Source organism: Panthera leo, chromosome E1 (assembly GCF_018350215.1).
Source record: "Panthera leo isolate Ple1 chromosome E1, P.leo_Ple1_pat1.1, whole genome shotgun sequence".
NCBI classification, from domain to species: domain Eukaryota; kingdom Metazoa; phylum Chordata; class Mammalia; order Carnivora; family Felidae; genus Panthera; species Panthera leo.
In genome coordinates, this window is record NC_056692.1 from 23,891,566 (window position 1) to 23,915,804 (window position 24,239).

The following is a 24,239-nucleotide window of genomic DNA, read 5'->3' on the forward strand; positions in this document are numbered from 1 at the left end:
ATTTCAGATGTGCAGTGGGCGAGCACAGCCTTATGCGACGTCTGGTTCAGGTTAAGGTCAGTTTGTGGCATCATAATTGAGTGAGACAATTTTGTCAGTGGCTACTGGCAGCTTCTAGTGGAAGTTGGCATTGAAAGTCACGCAAGTGTAAAATAAGAGGTTGTTCTCGAGTTAAGAGTGGCCGGCTAGGTAAATGGAGTGTGTGTGTGTGTGTGTGTGTGTGGCCAGGAGAGGCCCGCACCGCCTTCCTACCACATTAGTCAGTAATGGACGTGCAGGGCTTCAGTAAGCACAGGGATGAGGAGAAGGAATAGCTTCCCTCCGAGCATGAAGTGAGTGGATAGGCCCTTCCATTGTTCCTTAGCATCCTGTATCCAGGGGACAGTGTGTCTGGAGAAATAGGTCATTGACATCTTGTAGATATGGAGAGAACTGTTGGCTGTATGTACACAGACTCCATGCTGGAAATCAAGTGTGGGAGACCACCCCAGCCCAATAGGTCAGGAGGAGGCTGCCTGAGACACTGGGAACCAACTATACCCAAGGACTAAGGCTGGTCCCTCCCTCCCGTCTACAAAAGACAGCATTCCCTTGAGCTCTTTAGTCCAGGAGGACAGCTGAGGAGAAGAAAGGAAGGGCAATGATGCTATGATGTGGCTTTGAAACCTCCTTCCGTATTCTGCAGGCTCAGCAGGACCTAGTTTAGTGTGGGGTGGGTGATAAAATCTGTAGCGCCCTTGAGAGAAGAAAGTGTTGCAGTGTTCAGAAGCCGTCTGTGCTGCCTTCATAGAATCTGCTCTGTGTTTGGCAATGGCTTAAAACCTTAAAAATGTTGCCAACCTCTCCCCACTCCTTTTTTGGTTCTTCAAACAGTGATAGATAGCGTGCACTGTGTCTCAGGTGCAAACACTGCCTGAGTCTAGACCTTGGCTTTGCACCAGGAAGTGACCCTCTGATCCTCATTGTGGTTACTGGTAGGGAAAGACATTTAGTGATAGGCATCTGCTAGCCATGTGTGTGTTCTTTTGTCTCAGAGAATTTATTTTTTTGTTTTTGTTTTGTTTGTTTTTATCTTAATTCTGAAGAAAGAGATCTGGGGACAGAAAATTTGAAGACACTGTGATGTTATGTAACTTAGCAGTGCAATTCTTTTGTTTCCCATAGAGGAATCTGTTACTGTGAGTTATAGGATTTTGTTTGAATCCACTGGGATAGTCCTGTTGTAGGAAATAGTACGGTTTATGGTTCAGAGTTTCACTGCAGAGAGGAGAAAAGCATGGCTGCAGTTGCCTGAAAACAGGAACAAGAACTTGGGTTTAAGTTGGGTCATAAGAACACAGTACATGCTTGTATCACGGGTAGGCTTTCTCTCTTGATTCTTAGATCCACAGTTTGAGGCATGTGGTTTTTCAAACAGACTAATTTTTTTCCCCAGCCCCAAAAGGATTAGAACTCTGCCTGGGGCAATGAGAAGTGGTATTGGGAATCTCACAAACTTTTTGCATCCCAGCCTTGCCATTTGCTGGCTCAGACATATTATTGATTTAAGTTTCCATCTCTTCATGTATAATACAGAGATGATGCTTCTTTCACAGGGTTCAGTGAGTTTGAAATGACATGATAAGTAAGGTATGGGGCACAATGTCTGGCACTCAGTAGACACTCAGAATGTGCCGGTCTGCTCCCCTTCTGCACACAGCATGCCAGAAGGTAAAACATCATAACGTCAGCTAAGAGTTAGATGTATAACTTAATGATCTTGGCAGGAGCCATGAGCATGGTAGATTCTCAGTAAATGTTCTTTGTTTTAAAAAAGATTTTTGTAATGTTTATTTTTGAGAGAGACAGAGACAGAATGCGAGTGGGTTAAGGGCAGAGAGGGAGACACAGAATCCGAAGCAGACTCCAGGATCTGAGCTGTCAGCACAAAGCTCAGTGCGGGGCTCCAGCTCACTAGCTGTGAGATCATGATCTGAGCCGAAGTCAGATGCTCAACCGACTGAGCCACCCAGGCACCCCATGTTCTTTGATTTGGTTTGCTCTAACTGAATCCACGATCTAGGATGCCATAGCACATTGCTACTGTCCAGATAGCTACTCATACACTCTTACTCTGGATTTCCAAATGAGATGGTCGGTCATTGGAGGCCCTTGCAAGGATGACTGAGGAAAAAGCACCGTTAACAAAGTTGTTTGATTCCCACTTTCCCCAAAGGCTGACCTCATGCTACCCCTGGACAAAACTTTTGATTTAGGGCCAGGGAAGGAAGAGGGAAGGCAGAACCTGGAAAACATTGTTTGGCCCTCTGTGGGTCTGGGGCTGAGATTGGAGTACCTCTGAGGAGACAGGGTCCACAGGCCACCCCAGCCCACATGGCTGTTTGCTCTTTTACTCCAAAGCCTCAGAAAAAATCACATTGCCAGCAATGTCTCCAGGCAGCTCACAAGGTGAGTTATCTACAGGGCATGGTAATCAGGACTCACATCCATCAGACTGTGCCCTGGTCGCTCTCTAGTCCTCCTGTATATTGAATAAGGAGGGCTTAACAGCTATCCAATACTTAGAAATGAAACTTTCTAAACAGGTCATTTAGATTTTGTACGATAGACTAATTACTACATACAATTAGTGAGGCTGTGAGTAGTGCCTGAGATACTTATCCACTGATGCAGAGAGAGATAAAGTATCTGCTCAACATTTATTGTAAGACCAGTATTGTAATGTTTAATTATCAATATTTTATTGGTACTGAAATGTTGTGATTGGGATGAGTGTGAGGCAAGTAGTGACTTACGGTCCCAAGCCTATTATGAGATTAGCAGCCCAGCATTTCACACTTGCTTAAAATCCACACTGGAATAGTGGGAATAATCAGTCACATTTTCATAATTTTAAGGAGGGAAATTATAATTGCCTTCTTTCTGGGAATAGGGTTGGCCCGTCCTTCTGTATGGCTGGAACAATGAATCTTACAGCTCTGTTCTAGGAGGCAAACAGGGGACTGTAGACTCCCTAATCCAGGGGAAGAGAGCCTTGCTCCTCCTGGGTGAAGGAAGTTAGGTCAAAACAGTACATTAAACCCTCCCAAGTCTGTTAAGAAAAACCTGTAGTGCTGTGGGTACTTAAGTTTTATTCTTACTAAAAATGCTATTGACCAAGATTTGCAACCCTTCGCCTTTGTGTACACTGCTGTGACCTAAACTTTACTGAGGTCCTGCTTGATGGTTGTCATCCAGTTGTATTTTGAGTGAACAGCAAATCTTTCATACATGGGGACCATATTTTCAAAGAGGAGACTTTAGAGCAACACACTCCAAAACTTGGAGTGTGTTGCTTTAATCCTGTCTAGGAACTTTTTTAATGTTTAATTTAAACACCTAGCATATTCTGTGGCTGCAGGAGGGGAAGGCAGAAGAGTTTTCTCTAGAGGGTAGCTGGCTTTCCAGCATAGTGTCTGAGCATCGTTAGAAGCAGGCATCTCGTTAGCTAATACATTACACCAATCAAGGAGAGTTATCTTAAGCCACAATTAATCTGCTCCCTGGCATATGTTGATAGGAAAGCATCATGCTGTTTCTTAATTAAAAGCAAACGGATTAAAAATGATTAATAAGAGTATTAAATATTCTCCTAAACTAAAGGCTTTGGGATTCTTGGGTAAATCTAGTTTTTTTTTTTCTTTTTCTTTTTTTTCATTCTGAAACCCAAGAAGCATTCATTGTTTTATTTCTTACACCACCACCACCACCCCTCCCCCGCCAAATCTGCATAAGTAAGGGCAAGCGCATAAGTCCTCAAACCCTGGAGAAGTCTAAATTACTGATGATAGAGATGGAAATGTCCCAAGTTTGGGTGGCAGCAGCTAAGAGTATCCCAGTGTATCCAGTCCACATGTAGGGTGCACAGGCGCTGGGATGCCAGAGTGAAGACCACTGCATTGTGGGGGAAACCTCACTACCCACCCCCTTTGTCAGTAGAGAGTGACACAGCACCTCCCTTCCTTCAGAACAAGACACTTCCCTGTCATTTGCCTCAGAGATGGCAGAGTCCTGACGGAGGCACAAAGAAGTGGGAAGACGCACTCAGGCTTACACTGGCGTGGCCATCCCACCCTAAGAGAGCTGATCTTTGTAGCCATGATTCAAACAGAGACAGGCACCTTGGGCGCCAGAAAAAGAACTGCACAAAAGGACCAGAAAAGGTGCACTGCTGACCCTTAATCCTGGCCTCCTTAATCCTTCAACTGTGAAGAACTCCTTAAGAATTTTTAGAAACGTGGAAGTCAATTACATGACATAATAAATAATCAGTCACAGCTAACTCACCAGCTAAGTTAGAAATGAGGAGGTGAGAGTCTGCAAGGAACCATTACTTTAGAAGGCATGAAATAAAATGTTAGGAAACCACACAGTGCTCAGTTTCTGACTGCGTGCTGCCGTCGAAGGGTGTGAAGAAGACATTCCCTCTGTGCCTCACAGGTCCTGAAGTTCCAACCATGGCTCCTGCACCTTTGCTTGTATACAAGGTTTCCTGAGCCGCATCTCAAGCCTCAAAGCCTCTGAGAGTCCCTGATGCACCCACCTATTAAATTACAGCGCCAAACTCATTGTCATTCTGGCTTTGACTTCGTTAGTGATAACAGAGAAGGATAGCGCACCTTTAAATGACGAGCTTTGTGTTTAATTACCCAAACAAAATGACATAAATATGAATGAGCCCTAATGGTGGTACTTGGTTTTCCGGAAACCATTAACAAAACGATTCCTAAATGATTTGTAAAGAAAATGAGAGGAGAGGAGAGGAGAGCAAGGAGAAGGCTATTAGGTTTCTAACACACTCCTGAATTATTATGTAGTCAACTACCTAGGAAATACTCAGCTAAATGATCTCGAAAAAAAGGAGGCGCAAGGTGGTTTGTTTAGACTTTCAGGGTTACAGATACCTTGCCCCATTGGAATACTCTCATAGTAAAATGGGTAGGTTTCTGACCTAGTGGCTCTCCCCTAGTAACAAGACTTCCCATACGTCAGTACCCCTCTGTGCCCTGTTGAAAGACTTCCACAACCAGGCAACCCATCTGCCACCCTGGCAGGGGCCAGAGACTTACATTTTAAGAATTGTGTCTTACTTCCTCAGAAAAGACACCTTTCATTTTTTTTTTTTTTTTTTTAACACATGTTGACTTTATTTTGTAAGTAAACTCTACGCCCATGTGGGACTTGAACTCACGACTGCAAGATCAAGAGTTGCATGCTGTACTGACTGAGCCATCCAGGTGCCCCTCAGTCAGCACTTTACTGAACAATTTGGGCTTTTGACTGTTTCTCTCAAGTCCATTAGGCAATTACCTTGTCTCACTCAGCCTTTGTGGAATAGGTGGAGACCTAGAATGATAGGACATGAGTCAGTATGAGCACTAACATCTGTAGGGGCCCATGTGGATGCTTCAAAGATGCATCTTGTACCAAAAGAAGGAAAGAGAGAATGAGGAAAGCTCCTGTCCTGAGACCTCTTTCCTCTTACTATTGTAATGCCAGCAATAGTGGAGAATCATGAACAACTTATTGTGCGGTGAACAAGCTTTTGGAGTGAACTTTCCAGATAGTGAACAATCTGGGTGTCCAGCCTGGCCTGGCCCCAGGTGTTTGACCAGGAGTCGTCTTTTTGCAGGCCTATGTTTGGGACAATAACAAGGATCTAGTGGAATGGCTGGAGAAACAGCTGACCGAGGAAGATGGTGTTCGCTCAGTAATAGAGGAAAACATAAAATACATCAGCAGAGACTATGTCCTCAAGCAGATCCGCAGGTGAGACCCTCTGTGGGAGGGCAGGCGGCGGGGGTTATGTAGGAGAAATTGGGCTCGCTTCTTTGGAAGGAGCAAAGATTTAAGGACAAATCATGAAATGATGCCTTACAATCTTTGTGGTTTCTTTCTGTTTGGGACTGCTATAGTTGACCCACAGATAAAAATAGAGCCTTGAAATACAATTCTTTCTCAGCTACTGGTCCCTAGGGGCACTTAGTAATCTCAGCTAGATGAGGGCTTAGTTCATTGTGCCCAACTATTAGCTCCAAGTGCAGATCTTGTGAGAAAAGCTGATTTCATGGCAGTTTCTTGGGGAACTACCTCCTCCCCTCCTTGAGCCAAGAGTTAGCTATATTCTTGAGTCCAGTCTTCTCAATTGAATGGATGGGGAGACTGCTGGGGACATTTTTAAATGTCAGTGCAGAGAACAAATCTGTACCCAGATGGACCTGTTATTTGCATTTTCTCCCATTTGCTTTATCATTTGTGTATATATATATATATATATATATATATATATACACACACACACACACACACACATATATACACCTTCCTATATGCCTACTAAGGATAAGTTACATAGATCATGGCCCATCATGGCCCTTTACCCCAGATACAAAAGTATGCATTTGCTAATGTGGATATTCTCTTACATAACCACAGTAAGATCAATTTTAGTAAATTTAACACCGAGAGAATCTCTTATCTCATCCACCATTGGATGTAAGATGTTGCTCCTTTTGATTTTGTCTGGTGTTTTCTCATGATTAGATTCAGGTTATACACTCTCCACTGGAATATTACATACATGAAGTGGCCTTCACAGGGTACCACATCTGGACACCTGAAGCCATCTGTCCCTCCTGACATTAGAATCACCTGGCCAGGATGTTACTCAGTTTCTCCACTGTGTAATTACTGATTTCCCCCCTTGCACCTAATAAGCAATCTGTGGGTAGACACTTCGAGACCATGAAGATACTCTGTTACCAGGATTTCCCCCTGGATCCCCGGTGACTCTTGTCTGATCCCAGACAAGGTTACAAAAGGATAACTTTCCAACTCTACGTCCTTCACAGTCCCCATTCCAGCTGTCTTGTAAGCAGAAAGTCTTCTCTCCTCCTAGTCATGTATGTATTCACTAGTCTACACCAGTCATGAGTTTCTATTTTTTTTAAATAATTTGCCATTTATTATTATATTTACTTCGATGTCCAAAATGTCCAAGACTTAGCCAGTGGAAGCATCTTTGTGCCAGTTCCACTTTTTTGTGACGTGCCCCCATTGTTTGTTTATGTAATTCCTTACTTCCTGACATTTCAAAATGGGTTCAGTCCATCTTGTACCTGCCTTGCTGCTGGAGACTTTTTTCATGTAGGAAAACAAATCAGGTAAGGTGGTGACTGAAGTGTCTGCAGTCGATTCTGTTAGATTATTGGGCAGTTCTTAAGCTACCCTAATCCAGACACTGTTGCCTCTCTTTTCTTCACCATCCCAAATCTTCCTCTCTAGCTTGGTACAGGCCAATCCCGAGGTTGCCATGGATTCCATCGTCCATATGACCCAGCACATCTCACCCACTCAGCGAGCAGAAGTCGTACGGATCCTCTCCACGATGGACTCCCCTTCAACATAGAAAGAGCTTCCTGCCCATCCCTGCCCTGCCTCTGGAGAAAAGGGCTAGAGCTGCCTCTTACGCCTGAAACCACTCTGATGAGAAGGCACAGGAGACCCAGCACTGGAATCAAAGTGGCATTTTGCTTCCCCTTGAACGTTTTCAGGTTATGCATGACATATTGGGACATAGGGTCACAAAGTCCCCACTGGTCACACCCATCCCGTTCAGTATTTATTACCCTGTCTGTGACTACAGCTCTTTCTCCCTGCAAGGACCCGAGAAGGCAATGAAGGGTACAAGCATGTACCATGCGGTCTCACTACACAAAGCAGGGCTGCTGCTCCTGTCTATACAGCTACTTGGTCCCAGCCCAGGGAGGTACTCAGCAGCCCTTCCTCACCCCTGGCCCCATGAGCCTGCAGCCACAGGCAGCAGAGGAGGGCTGGAGTGAGGAGGAAGCCTCGAGTCCACGTTTTTTTTTACCCCCACATTCAGCCTGGTACGCACTAGGTACAGGAGAAGAATAGTTCCCAACTTAATCACACCAAGGTACCTATTTATCCTTCATGGAGTATGAAATCTGCAAGCTCCATAGGAACTCGAAGATGAGGGCAAAACCACGATCCAAGAAGCAGACAGAAAAAGGTAGACCAAGTCACTGCTGTTGATTTAGGGACCTCAACTGTGGGTGTGATTCTCTTAGAACAAACAGAAGGACAGTTGACCTACCACTACCTTGCCTGTCACTGCTCAGTTCTCTGCTGCACCTGCTGGGAGCTGCGCAGACAGCGTGAGAGCCGGAGCGGCAGAAGAAGAGCTGGGGGAGTGACCCTTTCTGTCACTACTGGAAAGTTAGTTACTCATGCCACAGGGAGAATGGGCTGGATAGTCTCTCATTTTAGGACTCGTAAGGTTATTACTATTAAGCCTGGAGCTTTGATAGTTATAAAAGGTTAATAGTGCCTACAGAGTCACTCAGCTCTTTTTCCAGGGCAACTCTCCCAGCAGCGGACGTTCCTACTTCCTTTGGGTCTTGTCTCTCCCTGGAATGTCCACAAGCAGCAGGTGTAGCCAGTCTCCCCACAGCTGCTGAAAGGAACCCTGGTGACATCTTTGTTCTGAGCACCAGGAACTGGCCTTCCCCGGTGTGAGCAGGCTTCCAGGGAACACGGAATCCACATGACCTTAAGATTACCTACAACTCCGTCATGGTGCTGCTGTCTTCCAGGCTCACCGGTCCCTCCCTGGCCAGCGGCAGGGGCCTCCTCACCAATGGTAGAGAGAGTTTATTTTCAACAGCCTGTTTATTCAAAGAAAGAGTTTACTGATTCCCCCGTTGGTGTTCCTAAAGCAAGAGTGGCAGGTGATCAGGGCTGGTGTAGCATGCAGTTCTTACAGTGCAGCTAATTGCATTTGTCACTGATGACCAAGGAGGAAATAAATCACTAAGATGTTCTGGAAGCGGTGGTATGAATACTTTCGTACAAGCTACAGTTTTGAGCCTTAACCCTACAGTACACGCACAAGAAAGAGCCCCCTTCTTCAGGAACTGCTTGTGCACATGAGCACTGTGTAGCTGGATACATTACTGACTGCCCTCTGGAACTCGGAGCTTCAGCCAGGCTGCCCTGATGCAAGGTGCAGGTGTTGAGTATCATCAAAGAGGGCAGAAGAAGGTGAGGAACAATGTTCAGTCCAGATAGAAGCATCCACTGTGGCTGGTATCCGCTTAAGTAAAAACTGGATTCATCTTGGACCAGATTATACTTTTCTGCAATTAGTAAAACCTACCTGTAGGTGGTACAAACCCCCTGCACACCCCAGCTGGCCTGTGCTTGCCCTGGCTTTTCTTCAGAGGCAGGGTGGGTTATATTCGTGTTACCAATTCCCCTTCACCAAATTATTATTCAGTAAGTGAATATGGTTCCTCTCTAAAAGTCTGTGATGCCTACTCCCCCATCCCCAGAGCACCTCACTGTAGGTCTTACCCCAGACAGGAATTTTTCATGCAGAGAAGTCAGGAAGAGCCATAGAACGTGAGCAATCTGATATCCCCCAGCTCATTATATAGGCAAGGTTACTGAGCTAGGAGGAGTATAAACGATGTATTGAACAAGACTTGCTTGAGCCGAGATCGCCATATTCACTTCATTCACAAAGCAGCCTTCACTTGTCTCGTTGAGCATTCAATGGACACATACCCTGATGAGCAAGGAGCATCAAATGTATTCTTTCCACGTTTTGTTGAAATAAACCTCCACATTTGTAGAAGAGTCCCTGTTTGTCATTTCGACCCACGCCCAGCCACCGCATTCATGTTCTACTTTAAGCGGGGAGCTTTCAGCACTGGTAGGCTGAGCCGCTGCTCTGCTGCTAAAAGCTGAGCCATTATAGTGACAGAACAGCATGCATGCATTGCTTCTGCAAAGTGACATCTTTGAGAAACTTGGAGGCTTTTCAGATACACATACCCTTGATGGCCTGGGCAGTTTCAGGGTGTTCTTAAAAGGAACATGAAGATTTAAACCTCTTGGTTTACATGATTTTGTGGGATTTTCTGGGTCAAGTGAATAGTGAACCATATTCAGAGCTCACCTCAGGCCAGTTTTATGGAGAGGTAGATTCTCTTAATAATTTAGCTACTTAATGGATTTTGAATGCTAACTTTGGGCACAAAAAGGCACCAGGAGCAGGAAGCTCATGCTTGTGTACCTTCAACCCTCTGCCTCTGTTTCTCTCTAAATCCATGTGGTTGAAGCAAGAACAAACACCAGTCCCCAAACATTTGCAAAGAAAAGTGGAGGCCACAAGAGATCAGGAAGGGGAAGCACTGGCCTTTGCTAATTATTAAACTCGGCGTGCTGTGTCTGTCTCTCTGGGATATTTAGCAAAGCAAAGGGTGTTTTTTTCCTAAAATGAAATGTTTATTTTAAATATACTTTATATATATTTACTTTATACATATATATAATATGTTGTAAATATACATCCATTTGAATCACCCTAAGGTAGAAGTTCTTAGAGTAAGAAGGGAGATCCAGGAGGAAAATTGCTACTCTTTGCCTCCAGCTGCCGCAGGGAATCCTGGTCAGCACAGAGGCCTTGAGCCTTCTTTCCTCCTCCCTAAGCAGGCAGATCAGAAGCAGACCCCAAGATGTGAACTTTAAGCTGTCCTTGTTCTCAGCTCATATCTGCTGGTGCTTCTGGGGATGGTCAGCAGGAAGAATGGGAAAAGATTCTGCTCCTGCCTCTGGGAACTTGTCTGACACATACAGTGCTTTCTTTTGTAGGGGAGTGCTATTTCTTTCACTGGTCTTTTTCATAAAATTTAAAACCTCCACTGGTACTACTAGAATAGTGAGAAAAGCTTGAACAGCAGGGATTCTGTGATCTAGTCCCAGGCCCACCTACATTTCCCCAACTGAAAAACAAGGACACAGGGATGAATACAGGTGTCTAATGACCATCACGGAGAACCCTAACAGTGTTCCTTCCAATGTGTAGGGCTTGGTGAGAGGCCTGAAGAGGAACTGAGCTGGGAGGTGAACATTCACGCCAATGCTAGCCTTGACCTGGGCAGAGGAAGGGCACCAGTTGAGTCTGCCTGATCTACAAAGTAGGGCAGAAAGTAGTAAGGGCCACATGAGTGGTATGGACAATTAAGGGCTGAAGCCTCCTGGTAGAGAGCAGTTTCCAGATGGGAAAGGAAGGCAAGGTGTCTCAAGTCAGGGCACACACATTTGCCAGGTTATGAAGGGACACTTCCTAGTTGGAAAGGAACAGCATTGCTCTGGGGGAGGATGAACAATGATATGTGAAAAAACAAGCAGCTGACAGACCATGGATTTATTTAAGTGTTAGGCCAAGGAAGAAGATATGTCCTGGAGAGAGTGGGAAACTGTTGGTGGTCTGGGGCATGGGAAGACCGGGTACAAAAGTTTAGAAAGCAGCATAACAGTGAAAAGACCACCAGCTTGGATGCCAAGAAATCTAGCTTCAAGCCCAGTCCCATGTGTGTATGTCACTGAGCTGGGGGTCACCTAAGATTAGTCCAGAACACCCCAGGAGGCATAGAGATAACAAAACAACTGTCAGCTATTTTCAATACTCTAGAAATCCCACATGTCCTTAGGCAGCTAAGGCTCACCATGATCTCTGAAGACAGTTTTGCCAAGCCAGCTAGTACTGGCTCATATCCTGGCCAGAAGTTCCAATGGGCAGTTGATAAATAATGGGACCAGGACATCATCACAAATGCATGTTTGAGTAGGCAAAATCTTCAAAACCAGGATTCCCTGAGGTTGCAGGGGGTGGAAGGAACTGGGGGTGGGACATAATGGCACCTCAGCTCTGAAAGGACTCAGAACCACCCAGTGGGCTCTGCTCATTGGGAACTGTAAGGAGAGGAAATAGAGTGTAGTTCAGAGATTGTTGTATGGCGGGCTTAATCCCAAACATTCTGATCCTGTCACTGGTTTTCTGGAGTGAGCAGGAAGGACTGGGAGTAAGGAGAGACAGAAATAACGACGTCCAAGCCCTGAATTAGGAAAAAGCTAATAGAGCGCTCTTGTCCGTGCTAACACAGAGAGATATTTTCGTAGCCACTTAAAAGAGCATAGACTGGGGGCATCTGGGTGGCTCAGTTGGTTGAGTGTCCAACTCTTGATTTCCTCTCAGGTCATGGTATTGAACCCATCAGGCTCTGCATTGAGCGTGGAACCTTAAGATTCTCTTTCTGTTTCCCCCTCCCTCCCTCTGCCCCTCTCCCCTGCTCTCTAAAATAAAATTTTTAAAAATTCTAAAAATAAAAGCATAGACTTTGGAATAAGCCTGAGCTGTGTTCAAATATCTAGTCCCTCCCTCATTCTTGTTCTTTGGAAAACTTCCTGCCTCCTTAATGTGTGAAATATGGATAACAAAGAACTCAAAGGGGCTTTCTGAAAAATTATCTTAAGTCAGTTGACATGAACCAAGCAGTGAGCATTAGTAGCAAATTCTCAGCATATGTTAGGGTTCTCCACGCTCTGCCCCTTCCTTGTGCTCACAAGATATGGGGCTTATCATCACTCTGGAGTGTCCTAAAGCTTTCAGAGAAACATCCCCCCACTTACCTGAGCAGAATCTAGGGATTTTCTCCAGACACTGAGTTACATGGACACTGAGCAAAAGTGTCATTGAAGAGTAGTATGGTCTGAATGTCCCCCAAAATTGATGTGTTGATATCCAGCCCCTGTATGAGAAGGTGGGACCTTTGGGTGGTGCTCAAGTCATAAGTATGAAGCCTTCATGAATAGGAGTAGTGCCTTATAAGAGGATCCAAAGAGATCCTTCCCTTTTCCATCAAGTGAGGATATAACTTAAAGTCAGGGATCCCAGGAGAGAGCCCTCGCCTGACCATATTGGCATTCTAATCTCAGACTTCCATTTTGTTGTAGCAGCCCAAATGAACTAAGACAAAAAACTGGACCAGGATGGTGCTGCCATTCAAACCTAAAAATGTGGATAAGGAGAGAAAGTACCTCAACATAATATAAACATATGACAAGCCCACAGCTACCATCAGACTCAACAGTGTAAAACTGAAAGCTTTTCTTCTAAAACCAGGAACAAGATAAGGATGCCCACTCTTAATGCTTTTATTCAATGTAGTATTAATGTACAACATGGTGACTACAGTTGATAACACAGTCTTGTATAATTGAACTTTCGGAAGATGGTAGAACTTAAGTGTCTTCACGTACAAAAAAAGTGAGGCGGTGGATGTGTTAATTGATTAAATGGAGTGAATCCTTTCACAATGTATACGTGTAGCAAATCACTACAATATACACTTTAAATATCTTACAATTTTGTATGTCAATTATGCTTCAATAAAGTTGGATTTTCTTTTTTAAACTGATACCAGGAGTGAGGAGCTATAATAAACCTAAAAATGTAGAAATGGCTTTGGAAGAGTTTGGAGGTCCATGCTAGAAAAAGCCTACATTGCCATGAAGAGACCTTTAAACATGATTTGGGTGAGGGCTCAGAAGAGGAAGAGAGCTGTAAAGAATGCCTTCATCTTATTAGAGAATCTCTAAGTGACGGTGAACTGAATGTTGATAAAAACATGGTTGCTAAAGGCCTTTCTGATGAGGTTTCCAACAGAAATGAGGAACGTGTTACTGGAAACTATAGGAAAGGTGATGCTTGTTTAAAAATGGCAAAGAGGGGCACCTGCGTGTCTCAGAGTCCAACTTCAGCTCAGTTCATGATCTCGCAGTTGGTGAGTTTGAGCCCCACATCAGGTTCCATGCTGGCAGTGCAGAGCCTGCTTGGGATTCTCATTCTTGCTCTCTCATCTCTCTGCCCCTCCCCTGCCCTACTCATCTCAAAACAAAGTGGCAAAGAACTTGGCTGAACTGTGTTCATGTTCCAGTGTTTTGTGGAAGGTAGAACTTGTGAGCCATCAAATTGGAATTTGGTTGAAGCTGTTCCTTTTTTTTTTTTTTTTAATCCTTTTAATGTTTACTTTTTGAGAGAGAGAAAGAGCGAGCAGGGGAGGGGCAGAGAGAGAGGGAGACACAGAGTCCAAAGCAGGCCCCAGGCTCTGAGCTGTCAGCACACAGCCTGACGCTGGGCTCGAACTCAAAAACTGCCAGATCATGACCTGAGCCAAAGTCGGACACTTAACCTACTGAGCCACCCAGGCACACCATGGTTGAAGCTGTTTCTAAGCAAAGTATTGAAGGTGTGACTTGGCTTCTCTTGAATGTTGACAGTAAAATGTGAAAAGAGAGAAAGGACTTAAAGACAGAATTGTTAAAAGGGAAGCAGAAATGTAAAATTTGAAAAATTCTCCATCTGTCCATATTGCAAAAAATGAAGAAGGATGTTCTGAAGAGAACACGAAGGGTATGGCCAGACAACCCTTTGGTTAACATGGGCAAGAACCTCAGACTTAATCAACCACCCCAGCAGGAAAACAGCCTGTTTGAACAAAAGGGGAAAGAGGAAGGAAAGCAGGAAGGTTGCTGGACTTAGATTTACAGGATGGGACCATAGAACTATTCTGCTTCTAACATGCTCTTTTCTTTAAGGCAAGGGTAGAAGGACCCCAAAGGCAATTCAGAGATCATCAGAGCTGCCTCCTTAGTTTCAAAAGGCGGGGTTTCAATTGGCCAGACGTTGAGCCCCACCCAAAGCTGTGGAGGGCAGACCCTTGCCCATCAGAGCCATGGGGGTGGGGCCCCTCCTGAAGACTCCACAGTAGTGCTGGTGACACTATTCTGGCCCAGGAGAGCTGCCATGTGGACTGTGCCCAGCGAAGCCATGGGGGCAGGTATACTGCAGGGGGCCAGTGTGAAAGATGAGCCTCCCACTCAGTATACCTGGAACGTGACAGGTTGTAAAGAAGATTGTTTTCAGGGTCACCTCGGTGGCTCGATCAGTTAAGTGTCCAACTCTTGGTTTCGGCTCAGGTCACGATCTCACAGTTTGTGAGTTCAAGCCCTGCATCAGGTTTTGTGCTGGCAGGGCAGAACCTGCTTGGGATTCTCTCTCTCCCTCTCTCTCTGCCCCTCCCTCATACTATCAAAATAAAAAACATTTTCTTTTAAAAAGACTTCTCAGCCTTAAAATTTAATGTTGTTTGCCTTATTGGGTTTGAGACTAGCTTGGGACCTGTCACCTCTTCCTTCTTGATTTATTTTGGAATAAGAGTGTCTATCCTGTGCCTTCCCACCATTGTATTTTGGAAGCACATGATTTGATTTCACACGCTCATAGCTGGTGGGGAATTTACCTCAGGATGTATTATCCCTTGAGTCTCACAACATATCTGACATAGATCTTACTTAGATGAGACTCTGACTTTTAGACTTTTTTTTTTAAATTTTTTTTTAACGTTTATTTATTTTTGAGACAGAGAGAGACAGAGCATGAACAGGGGAGGGTCAGAGAGAGGGAGACACAGAATCTGAAACAGGCTCCAGGCTCTGAGCTGTCAGCACAGAGCCCGATGCGGGGCTCGAACTCACGGACCGCGAGATCATGACCTGAGCTGAAGTCGGCCACTTAACCGACTGAGCCACCCAGGTGCCCCTGACTTTTAGACTTTTAAGTTGATACTGGAATGAGTTAAGGCTTTGGGGGCTGTTGGGATGGAATAACTGTGTTTTACATGTAACAAGGACATAATTTTGGCAGCTAGAGACAGAATGCTATGGTCTGAATGTTTATACTCCTCCCCAAATTTATTCTGAAATCCTAATGCCTACTGGTGATGGTATTAGTAGCTGGGGCCTTTGGGAGGTACTTAAGTCATGAGAACAGAGTCCTCATGAATAGGCTCAGTACCTTATAAAAGAGGATCCAGAGAGATCTCTTCCCCCTTCTGCCATATTGAGGACATAACAAGAAGTCTGTGACCTAGAAGAGGGCTCTCACACAACCATGTGGTACCCTGATCTTGGACTCACAGCCTCCAGAACTGTTGGAAATAAATTTCTATTGTTTGTTTATAAGCAATCCAGTTTGTGGAATTTTGTTATAGCAACCCAAATGGACTAAGACAGAAAAGGCTGAGCTCTAAGTCTGGCTGTCCTTACAGTAGGGCCTTGAGCAGCTCAAAGGCTTTAGGGGGTCTTGGTTTCCCTAGAATACATAAAGAGAAGACTGAATGAGAATACTCCTAAGATCTCTTCTGTATCTAGAAGGGTTCTAATCTGGGATCCTGGATAAAGCTAAAGTCTGGGTAAAAATACCATATCCAGTGGTGTTGTCAGTAACATTATTAATCTCAGTGGGAAACAACAAACCAGCAGCCTGGCCAAAAATTTAACATATATGAGAAATAAGAGCTTATAGGGAGCCTTATAAGCTCTCCATGCCACAAAGACCAGAGAGGATCCAATCTATCCACACATCACTAACTGGCTGCAATCCTATACATACTTGTAGAGGAGATGCAAGAGGGCCTATTAGAAAGCAAAAGCCAGAGCAGGCTAAAAAACTGCTGTTTTAATGTGCTCGCTCTCTCTCTCTCTCTCTCTCTCACACACACACACACACACACACACCACAAACATGCACACACACACCAACAGAAGGTAGAAGCCTTAATGGTACAAGGTCTTTGAGCACAACATCTGCCCAAATCTTTGGCTGACCATTAGGTGATTGGCTAACCATTAGGCACAAGGGTGATACCTATGAAGCTAGGCTTAAAAATAAGAACAAGTGGGTCACCTGGCTGGCTCAGTCGGAGGAGCATGTGACTCTTGATCTCAGGGCCATGAGTTCGAGCCCCATGTTGGGTGTAGAGATTACTTACAAGTAAAATCTTAAAAAAAAATAAGAATAAGAATTTTTAAAAAGAAAAACTGAGCAGAGATGTCAGCATCTGCACACCATAAGGGAAACAGAATCCACAGATTTAGTCAAGTTATTAAACAAAGGCAAAAAGAACCTTTGAGGAGAAAAACCAGAATTTTTGCTATATATACAGCAACCATAATTGCTATATTATCAAAAATGTCCAATTTTCAACAAAAAGTTATGAGACATTCAAAGAAACAGGAAAGTATAACCCATCCTCATCTCAGGAGAAGAAAAAATAGAAACAATAGAAACAAAAATAGAAACAATTTCTGTGTAGGTCCAGATGTTGAACTTAGCACACAAAGACTTCAAATCAGCTATTACAGAAAATTTAAAGGAAATTTTGAATAAAATTCTGATATATACTGTAATAGAGATAAACCTTGAAGACATTTATGCTAAACAACACATTATGCCAGACACAAAACAGGAAATATTGTATGATTCTACTTATATGAAGTACCTAGAATTATCAAATTCACAGAGACAGAAAGAATAGTAGATGCCAGAGGCTGAAGGGAGGAGGAATTGGGAGTTATCATTTAATTGGTGCAGGGTTTTAGTTTGGGATAATGAAAAAGTGCTGGAGATGGATAGCGGGGATGGATGCATAACAATGTGAGTACACGTGATGCCACTGAACTGTACAATGGTAAAGTTTATGTTAGGTATGTTTACCACAGTTTTTTTTTTTTAACTGGAGTTTAAAAGTACAATAACCAATGAAAACTAGTGGGACTAAATGGTAGATTCAAAGAGGCAGAAGAAAGAATCAGTAAACTTGAAGATAGAGCAATATAAATTGTCCAGAGTGAAGAACAGAGCCTCAGAGACCCATGCAACATCAGGCATGCCAATTTACATGTGATAAGAATGCCAGGAGAGAAGAGAGAAAAAGGGGCATAAAAAAATATTTGAAGAAATAATGGCTGAAAACTTCCCAAATATGATGGACAACAATCTGTAGGTCCACAAAACTCAATATGTCCCAAGGAAGATAAACACAAAGAGAGCTATACCCACATACATTGTAGCCAACCTTTTGAAATACAAAGAGAAAATCTTGAAAGGAGCTAGAGAGAAACAACTCATCACATATAGAGGAGTAACGAAAAGTAAATAATAAATAACAGCAATGGAAGACGAAAGGCAGTTGGCTGATATATGCAAAGTGTTACAAGGGAAAAAAAAAACCTGTCAAACAAGGTTTGACCTTTGACATTTGACAAGGTCAAATGAAGATCCTATATCTTCATTTGATTAAGCATCCAACTCTTCGTGTTGGCTCAGGTCATGATCCCCCGGTCATGGGATCTAACCCTGTGTCAAGCTCCATGCTGAGCATGGAGCCTGCTTGAGATATTCTCTCTGTCTCTCTCTCTCTCTCTCTCTCTCTCTCTCTCTCTGTCTCTATCCCGCTGCTCTGCCTCTCTCTCCCACTTGGTCACATGCTATCTCTCTAAAAGAAAAGAAAAAGAAAAAAATATTTGAAGCAAAAAAAAAGGTTGCATAAGACAATAATTATATCTTTGTATTTGGGGGTTTATAGCATATGTAAATGTAATAAGTGTGACAATCACTCAAGGGAAAGGGAAGAAAAAAATCAAGCTATATTAATTTTAAATATCTCTGGTGGTCTGCTGGTTAAGATTTGATGCTCTTAAATAGATTGTAATGTAATCCCTGAACAACCACTAAGAAAATAACTTAAAAATATATAGTAAATGCAAATCACATATCTAATAAGGGTTAATATGTAGTTATTTATTATATAAATAACATATAATTCAATGACAAAAACCCAAATAATCTGATTTTGAAATAAGTATATGACTTAAACAGATACTTCTCTGAAGATAATAGACAAATGGCCAACAAGCATATGAAAAGATGCTCAGCATCACTAAAGATTAGAGAAATGCAAAGCAAACCACAATGAGATATCACCTCACAACCATTAGGATAACTTCTATCAAAAAATGAAAAACAAAACAGAAAACAGTATTAGTGAGGATGTGGAGAAATTAGAATCCTTGTGCACTGTTGGTGAGATTGTAAATGGTGCAACCACTATTAAAAACAGTATGGCAGTTCCTCAAAAAAATTAAAAATAGAATTATCATATGATCCAACGATCCCAGTTCTAGGTATATATTCAAAAGAAAAGCAGGGTCTTGAAGAGGTATCTGCACACTTATATTCATAGCAGCATTATTCATAGTAGTCAAGATGTGGAAGCAACCCAAATATCCATTGACGGATGAATGGATAAACACACACACACACACACACACACACACACACACACACACTGGAGTATTATTCAGCCTTAAAAGGAAAGAAAACCTATTATATGGATCTTGATACATGCTACAACATAGATGAACCTTGAGGACATTATGCTTAGTGAAATAAGCCAGTCACAAAAAGACAAACACTGTATGATTTCATTTATAGGAAATAGCAAAAGAAGTCAAATCCTTGGAAAAGAATGTAGGATGATGGTTACCAGGGGCTGGGAGAGGGGGATATGGGGAGTGCTTGCTCAACGGGTATAGAGTTTCAATTTTGCAAGAAGAAAAGTTCTGGTGATCTGTTACACAACAATGGGAATATTCTTTTTTTTTTAAGTTTATTTTTATTTATTTTGAGAGAGATATAGAGAGCAAGCAGGGGAGGGGCAGAGAGAGAGACAGAGAGACAGAATACCAAGAAGGCTCTGCACTGACGGATAGATGTGGGGCTCAAACTCATGAACCATGAGATCACGACCTGAGCCGAAATCAAGAGTTGGACGCTTAACTGACTGAGCCACCCAGGCACCCCTCTTTTTTTAAAGTTATCCCAATATGGGGCTTAAATTCATGACCCCAAGATCAAGAGTTGCATGCTCTACCAACTGAGCCAGCCAGGCGCCCCAGAATAATCTTAGCACTGCTGAAATATACAATTAAAAATAGTTAGTATATTAAATTTTGTAAGTATTTTTACTGCAATTTTAAAAAAAGAATGAATATATGGTAAAAACAACAGTCGAATTAAAATGGCTTATTAACACAAAAGAAGGCAGTGATGGAAGAACAAATGGACAAAAAAACCTTAATTACATTAGATTTGGAAGGACTAAACACTCCAATCAAAAGGCGGAGACTCTCAGACTGGATAAAAAACAAAATCTAACCCTATGTGGCCTACAAGGAACACACTTCAGATTCAAAGACATAAATATATTAAAGGTAAAAGTATGGAGGCACCTGGCTGGTTCAGTCAGTAGAGCATGCAACTCCTGATCTTGGGGTTGTGAGTTTGAGTCGCACATTGGGTGTAGAGATTACTTAAAAATAAAATCTTTAAAAAAAAAAAAAAAGGTAAAATTATGGGAAAACATATATCAAATAAATAGTAACCTAAGAGTGCTAGAGTGGCTATATTAATATTGTTAAAAACATACATTGAGATAAATATCACTAAAGACAAAGAGGAACACTTATAATGATTATAAATTCAGATTGTCAGGAATTTATCTAACAATTATAAAATGTATACATACCTAAAAGCAGCTCCCAAATACGTAAAGCAAAAATGGACAGAAGTAGGGAGGAGGGGGAGGGATGGATAAAATCGGTGAAAGGGATTAAGAGGTACAAACTTCCAGCTATAAAAGAAGTATGTCACAAGGATAAAAAGCACAGCATGGGGAATATAGTCAATAATGTTGTAATACACTTATTATGGTGAGCATTTCATAATGTATTTAATTGCTGAATCACTGTGCTGTACACCTGAAACTAATTTAATCTACATCTACTGTACTTCAATTAAAAACAATTTTTTTAAATTTCAAAACCATGGAAATGTCCTGGTAAAACCAGACAGGTTGATCATCTTAGCAAGAGAGCTGTTCCTGGAGGCCAGCATCCTGTGCATGATGAAAATTGCAGAGAGTGATTTAGAGGAGAAACCAGGAAATATACACTATTTTTTTTCATGCTTATTTATTTTTGAGAGAGAGAGACAGACCATGAGCAGGGAAGAGGCAGAGAGAGAGGGAGACACAGAATCCAAAGCAGGCTCCAGGCTCTGAGCTGTCAGCACAGAGCCCGATACAGGACTTGAACTCATGACCTGAAATCATGACCTGATCCAAAGTCAGATGCTTAACCAACTGAGCCACCCAGGTGCCCTGGGAAATAAGGCCATAGTAAATATTTATAAATTTGGGTAAAGAACCATAATTATTTATTTTAAACTTCTACAGAGGAGCACTTGGGTGGCTCAGTTGGTTCAGTATCCGACTTCGGCTCAGGTCATGATCTCACAGCTTGTGCCTTCAAGCCCTGCATCAGGTTCTGTGCTGACAGCCTGGAGCCTGCTTCAGATTCTGTTTCTCCCTCTCTCTTTGCCCCACCCCTGCTTGCACTGTGTGTGTGTGTGTGTGTGTGTGTGTGTGTGTCAAAAATAAATAAACAATTAAAAAAATAAAATATTGACAGAAGTAAACAAAAGAAGAAACAGGTAAGTCAACAGTAACAGGTCTGGATCAATAAATAACCTAAACTTCCATCCTAAGAAACTGGGAAAAAAAAAAAAAAAAAAAAAGAACTACACCCAAAGCAAGCAGAATGAAGGAAAAAATCAAGAGAAGAGTGGTAACTAGTGAAGCAGAAAACAAAAAACAATAAATAAAAATTAATATAACCAAAAGTCAGTTCTTTGAAAAGATCAACAAAATCGGCAAACAAGAAGAAATGAGAGAAGACACAAATTTCTGAAATCAGGAATGAAAGAGGAGACCTTGCTACTGACCCTTCTGAAATTAAAAGAATTATAAAGGAATAGTATAAACAACTTTATACCAACAAATAAGACAACTTAAATAAAATGAACAAATTCCTAGAAAGACACCGTTCTCTAAAACTGACTTGAGAAGAAACAGAAAATCTAAATAGACCTATAACAAGAGGAGAAATTAAGTTAATAACTAAAAATCTTCCAGCAAAGGAAAGCCGAGTACCGGAAGTCTTCACTGACTAATTTTCTTATCAAACATTTAAAAGAAGAAATACCAGGGTGCGCCTGGGTGGCTCAGTCGGTTGAATGTCTGACTTCGGCTCAGGTCGTGATCTCGCAGTTTGTGGGTTCAAGCCCCACGTCGGGCTCTGTGCTGACAACTCAGAGCCTGGAGCCTGCTTCAGATTCTGTGTGTGTGTCTCTCTCTCTCTGCCCCCCCCCCCCCCCACTCACACTCTGTCTCTCTCTCTCTCTCTCTCTCTCTCTGCCCCTCCTCCACTCACACTCTTTCTCTCCTGTGGAAATAAATAAACATTTTTTAAAAATTATAAAAATAGAAAGAAGAATAAATACCAGTCTTTCACAAACTCTTTTGGAAAACATAAAACATTTTCCAGTTCATTTTCTGAAGCCAATATCATCCTGATACCAAAGCAAACAAAGACATCACTACAAACTAGTATCTCTCATGAAAATGGATGTAAAAATCCTTAGCAAATATTAGCAAACAAAATCCAGCAACATATTAAAAACATTATACATCAGAGTCAGGCGGGATTTGTCCCAGGAGTGCAAAGTTAGTTTAACATCCAAATCAATTAATGTAATATACCATATTCATATAACAAAGGATAAAAGCCACATGATCATCTCAAATAGATGCAGAAAAAGCACTTGGTAAAATCCAACACCCATTCTAAATAAAAATTCTCAATAAACTAGGGTGCCTGGGTGGCTCAGTCAGTTAAGCAACAGACTCTTGATATCCACTCAGGTCATGATCTCATAGTCTTGGGATGGAGCTCTACGTTGGGCTCCATGTTCAGCCTGGAGCCTGCTTGGGATTCTCTCTCTCCCTCTCTCTCTGTTATGTGTGCACTGTCCCTCTCAAAATAAATAAATAAACTTGAAAACATTCTCAACAAAACTATGAAAAGAAAGTCATTTTATTACCCTGATAAAGGGCATCTATAAAAATCCTAAACTAATATAATTCTTAATGGTGAAAGAAAGGTTGAATACTTTTCCCTCCTAAGATAAGGAACAAGGCAAGAAGAATGTTGATTCTTGCCACTTCTACTCAGCATAATGCTGGGGGTTTTAGCCAGTGCAACAGGCTAAATAAATAAATAAACATTATAGGTTTGTATGTTATAAAGAAAGAATTAAAACTATCTTGGAGCACCTGGGGCTCATTCAGTTAAGCATCCAACTCTTTTTTAACTTTTTAATTTTTTTAAATTTACATCCATATTAGTTAGCATATAGTGAAGCAATGATTTCAGGAGTAGATTCCTTAATGTCCCTTACCCATTTAGCCCATCCCCCCTCCCACAACCCCTCCAACAACCCTCAGTTTGTTCTCCATATTTATGAGCCTCTTCTGTTTTGTCCCCCTCCCTGTTTTTATATTATTTTTGTTTCTCTTCCCTTATGTTCATCTGTTTTGTCTCTTAAAATCCTCATATGAGTGAAGTTTTATGATTTTTGTCTTTCTCTGACTAATTTCACTTAGCATAACATCCTCCAGTTCCATCCACATAGTTGCAACTCTTGATTTCAGCTCAGTTCACGATTTCGTGGTTCTGTGAGTTCAAGCCCCACATCAGACTCTCTGCTCTCAGTTAGGAACGTGCTTCAGATCATCTGTCTCCCTCTCTCTGTCCTTCCCCTGCTTGCGGGTGCATTCTCCCTCTCTCAAAAATAAATAAACAAAAACTTTTCTAAACTATCTTTATTCACAGATGGCATGATCCTATGTGAGGAACGTATTTTTAAAAACTAGAACTAATAGATATATTCAGCAAAGTCACAGGGTACAAGATCAATATACCAAAAACTCAACTGTCCATCTGTATACCAACAAGGAGTGATCCAAAAGTGAAATTATAGAAATATGCATTGATAATAGCATCAAAAATGATAGAATACCAAACAAGAACAAGAACTTTAACAAAAGAAGTGCAAGATTTGTACACTGAAAATTATAAAACAACACTGAGAGAAATTGAATATAAATAAATGAAGAGACATTCCATGTTCATGGATTGGAAGACTCACTGTTGTTAAGATTGCAGTTCTCCCTGGGGCATTCACTTTCGAATGTCCCCTCTCTGTAAAGAGAACTTTCCTACTATCCTTCCTTTCTAATCTTATATTCTAATAAACTTCTGCCTGCTGCTCAAAAAAAAAAAAAAAAAAAAAAGATGGCAGTTCTCCCTAACTTAATCTATGGATAATGTAATCCTCATCAACATCCCATCAGTCATTTTTATAGAAATTAACAAATTTATACTAGAATTTATATGGAAATGCAAAGAACCCAGAATAACCAAAACAATTTTGATAAAAATTTGGTGGACTTAAACTATCTACTTTCAAAACTTCCACCAGTATAAAAATAGGCAAATAGAACGAAACAAAAGAGCCTAGAAATAAA

At 42.0% G+C, this 24,239-nt stretch overlaps 1 protein-coding gene across 8 annotated transcripts in view; it reads left to right on the forward strand.

Annotated features, from left to right (window-relative positions):
• The window catches only part of ACACA (acetyl-CoA carboxylase alpha), a 277,010-nt gene extending 267,308 nt beyond the window's left edge, over positions 1 to 9,702 (forward strand). For all 8 annotated transcript variants that reach the window (XM_042917229.1, XM_042917232.1, XM_042917230.1 and 5 more), the window contains 2 exons: positions 5,672 to 5,808; positions 7,324 to 9,702. In XM_042917229.1, coding sequence (XP_042773163.1) covers positions 5,672 to 5,808; positions 7,324 to 7,447 — 261 coding nt within the window. In that variant the 3' untranslated portion in view covers positions 7,448 to 9,702. The remainder of the gene's footprint in view (positions 1 to 5,671; positions 5,809 to 7,323) is intronic.
• The last annotated feature ends 14,537 nt before the right edge of the window (positions 9,703 to 24,239 follow it).